Source organism: Acyrthosiphon pisum, chromosome X (genome assembly GCF_005508785.2).
Source record: "Acyrthosiphon pisum isolate AL4f chromosome X, pea_aphid_22Mar2018_4r6ur, whole genome shotgun sequence".
Lineage (NCBI taxonomy): Eukaryota > Metazoa > Arthropoda > Insecta > Hemiptera > Aphididae > Acyrthosiphon > Acyrthosiphon pisum.
Window position 1 is genome coordinate 111,481,177 of NC_042493.1, and position 8,353 is coordinate 111,489,529.

Below are 8,353 nucleotides of genomic sequence, written 5' to 3' on the forward strand. Positions count from 1 at the left end.
AGCAAATGATTTGGAGAAAGTTATGCCAGTTAGTACAGACGATTCTATCGATTTAGTCTTATCGCCAATTCATCACAACAACTCTGATGAATCTATAGATGCATATTTAGTTGTATCATCAACTTCAGTTCATTATAATGATTCTACTGAAACTGGTAGTGATTGCCCACTATGCAAAAATGGAGATTTTCCTTCTGAAAACGGATCACACAAATGTTACAAATGTCATTTTCCAGTTCATGCTCTTCTATCGGGTTCAACACAAAAACAAAGACAAGAGGAAAGACGATATTGTTTAAAGTGCTCAATGAATGGTGAAGATATAACTATAAATTATTTAACAGAGGAAAACAAATCAGTTGAAAGCTGGAATAGAAAGTCAAAAAAAGCAACGCAATTCTAATTCATATCTTTGTTCAAATCCAAACTTGCAGCATATTCAAATTAAGAATGCAAAAAATATTCAATCATTACCTTTATTAAAGAATGAATCGCGTGTGCAAGAATTGAAGAGTTGTAGAATTAAAAACATTGGGAAAGTTATTCTAAGCAACACTTGCGCCTTTGATACAGTTTCATCTATTTTGATGGTAGCCATCTGTGATAGCAGTCAATATTATAATATAGTTAATGAATGTGAAAACTTATTTTATAAATTTATCCTGGAGTTGGTAAATAATGGTGTCACTTCAAAGACATACACTGCTAGAGCTGAATTATTGGTAACATTTAAACTTTTTATTAAAACATAAACAAAACAAAATAAAATAATAAGTTGTTTTTAATTACAGATAAACGATATGCACCCAGAATTTGAATTTTTAGAGTACAATACAACTTTAGTGAAATGTGAAACCACTGGGAGTAATATATTTAATTTGGCGTTGAAAGAGTTTCCAACAGTTTATGACTGTATAAATTGTAGTATTTCAACTTGTGGAAGAACAGTTGATACTCCAGTTCCAATAATGATTATTTCTTATACCATAAATAATGGAAACTTAAACAGTCTACAGAAGTATCTAGATTCTAGAATTGATTTAGAAAAAACTAAATGTGGTTATATCGATGATAATGGTGAATCATGCCTAGGAGTTAAAACTAAAAAAAGTGTACTGTCTGATTTTCATATTTTTGTCGACGTAATAAACTGGGAAGGTATGTATTGTTAATTTAGGTAAATCTATTACAATTTACAAATTAAGCTGTATTATTATTTCAGGAAATAGCAGTTTAAATTATAGTAGTGAAGTTCTTCCACAACCTACAATCTCACTAAAAAAATATACCACAGATACTATTAGCTTCAGGCAAAATATACGAGTTGAGAGGTGTGGGTTGTTTCCGTCGAGGACTAAGTCGTCTCAGGACATCTATCGGCCATTATTATGCATGCTGTAAAAGAGGACACAACAAGTGGGAAGTATATGATGACGTTAACAAGAATGTTAAATACATAAATGCAGAAACAAAAGTTCCATGTGAATTTTTTATTTATACAATTTAAATAATACAAAATAATAAATATTAACATTATAAAAAATAAGATTGATAAGAAACAGATTTAATTTTAATTTTAATTTTTAATTTTTTTAATTGTAACATAATTTAAAACAATTAATATTCATTATTATATTATATAGTATGTATATGGTTATTATAATATCTCTAAAAAATATAATAAATCAAGATATAACCACATTTATATTGTCTGTCCGTAACACAAGATATTAATTTGGTGAAATCATGTGTTTGTCAATAACATATTGGAAGGTTCTGCACAACTGATTAGCATACCTCTTGTAACGTATCTATATAAATTATTAATCACCTGTTTATAGCTCAAATGTTTTTTTCTGATTCAAGTGAATTATATTATATGCATAGAGCTATTGAAATAAATATGTAATCATGTGCTAAACATAACTTTGTGTATTTATTCATACAAGTATAAAAATAATCAAAATTGCTAATATAAAATTATAATAAAATTAGGAGATGAATTTATTGTTTTATGGTAGTAAATATTGGTCATTTTTAAATATAAATGTATACCAGTTATCAACGAACATGCAGATGAATCAGGTTTGCAATATAATTTTTTGCCAACTTTTGGTTAATTTGCATGGTGCAAAAACAATTTCATCGCTTTTCATAGTGCGAACAATTAATTTTAGAGTGCAGTTCTGATAAAATATATAATAAAAAATGATTGGTAACGGTTCCAAGGCTAATGAATGTCTACAACTTCCACTCACTGTTCATATGATATAATTAGGGTTAGCTAATATCATTCTGACAAACTGATCTAGTACAGGTATTGGTACTAAAATTGGATGTCAACCCAATACCGAGTAAGAGCTCTCATTGAAAGGAAAATTTAGTTGAATTTGACTTTGATTGCCTACATAGTCATATTGTTCATTTCAAAAACCTTGAACCTTGTAAAATACTAAAATACATTATATGTATAAAGTATAGTTTAAATAGTAAAAACGTATAAATCTAGAACTAGACCCCTATTGTGTGTCAAGAAAGACAGAAAAGAAGTACCTATACTTTTTTAATAAACAATTTAAAAAAAAAAACATGAAAGTTAGTATATAGTTAAGACATCATATTGTTTGCATAAAGTATGACGCCTAAGTAGGTAGGTATGTACTAAAAACTTATGTTATAATATTGATATTTTAAAAAGTAGTAATCTAAAAGTTATTAATTATTTAAATATTTTTGCTGATTTTAGTTTTTATTCTTGCATTAATAATGTAATGAAACAATCAAATACTTCTGTTTCGTGCTTAGATCATTTCTTCATTAAGATAATTATACCTGTTAATATTAAATCATATGTTTTCCTATCTTCAATTACAGATCATTTTAGTATAATCCTATCTATTAACTTAAATGTTAATCCTTTGCAGTATAGTAATTGTAAATTGTAATATTATTAATAAAGTATTACCTACCGGTTATTGATTTTGATAAATTAAATTTTATATTAATAATTTAAATGGGGATATTATAGTAGTAATGATATCAATAATGATGTTACTAATTTTATGAACAAGATTGATATATGTATAATTAATTCTACTAAAAAGATTTCTAGAAAATTTAATTCTTTAAATTATAAACTAAAACCATGGATAACAAAAGGAATCATTGTTTCTATCAGGCATAGAGAAAAAATGGATAGTCAAAAAGTTGAAAATCCAAATAATACTACATTAATTTCCAAGTTTAACAAATTTAGAAATTTACTTAACATTTTGATTAAGAAAGCTAAAAGTATTTATTATCTTAATAAAATATACAAAAATAAATGCAATGTTAAAAAACATTGGGAAACAATTAAATATGTGACTAATAACACATCAAATAATTCCAAAAATACAGTACATTCTTTAATAAATAATGAGGACTTTAAGATATTTGATACTACAATTATTCATAATATTTTTAATGATTTCTTTTCCACAGTAGGGAAGAATATCTATGATAATATTTTAAATAAAAATGATATTAAAGATAATTTTCAGGATTTAAATAAGGAGTGTTATGTATATGATAGTATATGTTTTACTCCTATCACTTGTGATAAAATTGTAAAGTTTATACTTATAATGAAAGATTTTTATGAAAATAACCAGCTGATTCCGTGCACTTCGTTGCCCGTTAAATGTACAAGCTTTATATGACTCAAACTTTGTTCAATTCGTTATTTAATAAACTGTGTATGGTGTTCAAAATTTATCTTACCTTTTCCGTTGTCTGGAATAAAAATTCTGGTCCGCAGCAGTACATTATTAGGTAGGCAATCTACCTGGGGTAGATCACAGACCCTGTGCTGTTTGTACATAAGTGTATAGTTTAACTCTAAAGTATCAAAGTTATACCAAGTTTGTCGTTTTTCTTTAATTTCAAATACGGTATACTAATATAATCAATTAATACAAAATACTATCCTAACCTAATCATACTAAAATCCGATGAATAAAAAAAAACAGATTTAACCCTTTGTAAATTAACCTATCTTCTTCCCAGGGGTCTAATCTACCCACAAACATTAATTTATGTATATATATCTAACTATATAAATTGTCTTGAATCGTTAGATATTAAAAAAAAAAAAACTACTGTACAGAACTTAAAATAAATGTATTCACACACAATATATAAAAATATCGATGTATAAATATCTACACTCAATTCCGACAATAGTGTAAATTCTATTCAAGTTAAGAAACAACCTTAGTAGTACCCAGTTTTTGTCGAACGGCAGTCAGACAATACCAGTCTGTCACGCAAGTTGTCCCACAAGTATGTGTCTTAACTTGAACAGAGTATAGTTTAAGTTTCTTTATCTTACATAAATTCATTATTGATAAATTTATATAATTTAACTGACAAATGTTTTATTTTATTAAACCAGATACATTTATTATTATTTTAGGAGATATTGCTTTTAGATATTTAAAATATATATCGCATATGAAAGGAGATGGACATGTAACAATTGGAGAAAGGGGAAAAAAGAACATTAAATTTGGAATTAAATCAAGACAACGTCTCATGGGTAGAATGCGATGAAGAGAACTTACCAATGGAATCAGATTCTTATTCTGCTTATACAATAGCATTTGGTATTCGTAATGTGACACACATTGACAAAGGTTTAGATGTAGCGTATAGAGTACTTAAACCTGGTGGTAGATTTCTTTGTCTAGAATTTAACCAAGCCAACCCAGCAGCTTTAAGATGGATATAACATTTCCATTTTTCTTGTACTTTTACATAACGATTTAGAAACATTTTTATATTAAGATTATATGATCAATATTCATTCAATGTAATCCCAGTTATGGGCCAGGTAGTTGCTGGTCAATGGAAATATTACCAATACTTAGTGGAAAGCATTAGGAAATTTCCATGTCAGGTAAATATTTGTGAGAACCTTAAAGGTTTTCCAATTGTGGCTGGCTGCAACTACTGTCCGCTATGGAATAGCATTAAAGTCGTCGCTGGTTGACAAAAATTAAAAAAAAAAAATAAAACGAGTGGCTAATGCTCATAAAAATATTTATTTTTGTAAGAGTAGATGGTGAAATATTTGTTTTATTTTTAAATTAATTTTTGCATATTGGAAGGGGACATATGCAGTAGTCAATTTAATGTTTAACCGCTCTTGAATAGAATTATGGCCACCTGGTCGAGATAGAAGATTATGCTGTGCCTCATTTCAGGTGAAACATAACTTCCATAATCTCGACCAACAATACAATGCCAAGTCATATTATATTTTTTGTCAAATTCTTTCTTTATATATTCAGCAATGTCCTATTTAAACAAGAAAGTTTATTTTAATTAAGAAATCACAACTAAATTACTTAAGAAGTAGGAAATACATAATTCAAATTTAAGTTCAATACCTATTTCTTACACATTTTATTAATACTGTGTTTGTTGTCATACAGTACAGTAGTTAAATAATAATTAATTAAATTTAAAAACTATATTTTAGATGGGATTAAAAAATTAAATTATTTAAATTTTTATGAAATTAGAACAATAATGTACTTCAATGTATATTTATTAACTATAGTTTGGATCAGCAGACTGCCATTTAAAAACTTAATACTAATTGTTGGATAGTTTAATAACTAATAAGACAGTAAATAATTATCTCGATCTATTAACTGTACATCCAAAAATTTAAATTGAGTATGTAATTCTTCAATATATGCCAATCGGGTAAGTTCAATTAATTACGTAATGAAACTAAAATTACTGTATATTTATAAATTTTTATAAGATATCTGAATTCACCTCACGTATAAGCCAATATAATGATTTTTAATAGAAATCGTATATCCTAGACGCATTCACTACCAATTCGGCATTTTAAGTAGAAATATTAAAAATATTTTTAAATATTTAAAAACAAAATGAGTAAATAAAAATTGGGTTAATTATAGTTAAATTTGTTGCTTTAGTTATCTAATCTAGTTAAGGAAAAACTAACTTTGAAATGTTGCATCACTGCTTCTTACCTTAATATTTTCTATTAAATACAGATAAAAGTATATCAGATATTATAACTAATTATCACACCAAAACTTTGATTAGTTATTTAATATTTTAAATTTCAATTAATTAAAAATTATTAATTATATTATACAAAGGAAAACAAGGAAAACATGTCTACAATGAATATTTTAGAAAGCAATATAATATTATAATAGTTAAAATAAATGTATCAACCTATATTTGTTGATTTAACGTATTCAGTTTTAACTATTAAAAGCTAAGTAGGTAGGTGTAGTTAAGTATTATTATTTAAGTACCTAAAATAAATGATTAATTCCAATCGATTGGTTCTATATAGTATTAATAATTATTAATAAGAATTTTATTAATAAAACTATAGAATAATAAACAATACCACTCTTTAAATAAAACTATAAAACAGAAAATTTCTTACAGAAAATTAAAATTAATCAAACATCAACACATAAATTACATTATACTTTTCGTGATATATCTTACCTTTTCAATATTGTACTTTTCAAGTGCTTGGGTAGCACAATCAACAGCATCTTGCTGCATCTCTTCAGACATGTCAGCGTTTTTAATCACTGCCTTGCGATCAGACATCTTTAGTATGAATTAGAAATCAACTGGAAAAAATTAAATTATTAGTCGAGAACCTCGGCCGTAGAAACTATTAAAGACAATTTGTGATTTTTATATAATTTTTGAGTTGTATTAAATACTAGTTTACAAATCGAAACGTTAAACGATAGCTTACCTGCAAACGAAAAATTCAATTAACTAGTCGGTGATTTGACACCGATTCAACGAACTCTTTCGACGACTGAAAATCCCCGGCCACAACAAATCGAACAATTAAATATTTTAACGTTTGGTCACAATAACTCCCAAATTTCGCCGATTAAATGAATGTCGGAGGAGTAATGTTAACAACTCTGTTTGAGCAAAACTCTCTGCTCTCATTGGCCGGGAAACGGCGGTTTCTATCAGCCATACTACTATCGTCGAACCATCGACCCAGCGAATCGATAAAGTTTTTATTCTTCCATGACGCCTCCAAAAAAACAAAATCACAGTACAACTATAATATTATTATTATCGAACGCGTGCAAAAAAAAAAAAACAAAAACTTGTAATTTGTAACGATTTTGTTATTGAAAAATGTCGAATATCGATGCACAAGACAAATAAACTGAATAGTAGTCTTCCATTTGTATATTAAATACAACTATTATACAAATTTGAAATTGTAATTAATTATATTCATGTCTACTGTGTACAATCACTAACAATAAGAACGACTGAGGAGTTGTAGAAGACGCCGTGTAGAACATATATAATTTAAACAATGGCATTAAATAATAAATATATCGATACTTTAGTGTTTTTACTGGAAAATAAAATGACCAATATTAGTAAGAAGTCAATAAGAAATCTAGTGTCCGTGGATTTCAAACCGTTTTAACGCCATATTATTATAAATGTACTTGAGAGAACGTGTGTCTCTCCGTCGAATCGTGGTAAAAAGTCTGAAGTAAAAAATTCCTAGGAAAAAAAGTCCGGGGCATACAAAGTCCGCCGTAGATAAGTCCTGAGCCTGAGTCGGGAATATTTTATATTATATTATATTTATGCATAAATGTACATAACAATATTTAAAATAAATAATTTAAAAAAAATGCAATGATTATAATTATGTACTTGGTATCATACTACCATAACCTAAAAAAAAAATCGAAATAATTATTACACACAAATAAAATATGCATAATTTTATATTATAATGACAATGATTTCTTAATTAAATTGAGTATTAAGTATTAACTATCGTCATATAAAATATTATACAAAATAAAATTCAATGATTATAATGTTTATCTAGTGTTATTAATATATTTAATTTAGATTAATATATGTATATTTAACAAAAAAATGCAATGATTGTAAAGTTTATCTAGTATAATGAATTATAAATTAATAAATAATAATTATCAGTTTAATTAAATGTCAATCAAATGTCTTACAAATGTAGGCTAACCTACAACATAGCAAAAACTGTTTTGCGCGGGAAAGAACCGAAAACGCTACAGAGTACAGTCAGTACAGTCGTCAGTCATAACTGCTAAGAAACGAAATGTTCACCACATAAAAAGGAGAACTTTGGCTGTGCGATATCGTTTTTATTTTATCGTTATCGAAACTTCGAAAAAAGTTTGAAAAACACGTATAATAATGGATTTTTAAACAATAAGAACTTTATCGTATGAGTTATTTTGAAAAAATAAAAACGATATTGCAC

At 26.8% G+C, this 8,353-nt stretch overlaps 1 protein-coding gene and 1 pseudogene across 1 annotated transcript; one reads left to right on the forward strand and one right to left on the reverse strand.

The window, feature by feature from the left end:
* The first annotated feature begins 800 nt into the window (after window positions 1–800).
* On the forward strand, window positions 801–5,032 carry LOC115033217 (annotated as a pseudogene).
* A 131-nt stretch (window positions 5,033–5,163) lies between these two features.
* LOC100161925 (dynein light chain 1, cytoplasmic) lies at window positions 5,164–6,999 on the reverse strand. The gene is made up of 3 exons (XM_016801982.2): window positions 6,812–6,999; window positions 6,550–6,680; window positions 5,164–5,340 (listed from the first exon to the last, which is right to left on the reverse strand). The coding sequence occupies exons 2-3, from the start codon at window positions 6,655–6,657 to the stop codon at window positions 5,179–5,181; spliced, it is 270 nt and encodes an 89-aa protein (XP_016657471.1). The 5' UTR covers window positions 6,658–6,680; window positions 6,812–6,999; the 3' UTR covers window positions 5,164–5,178.
* Between the last annotated feature and the right edge of the window lie 1,354 nt (window positions 7,000–8,353).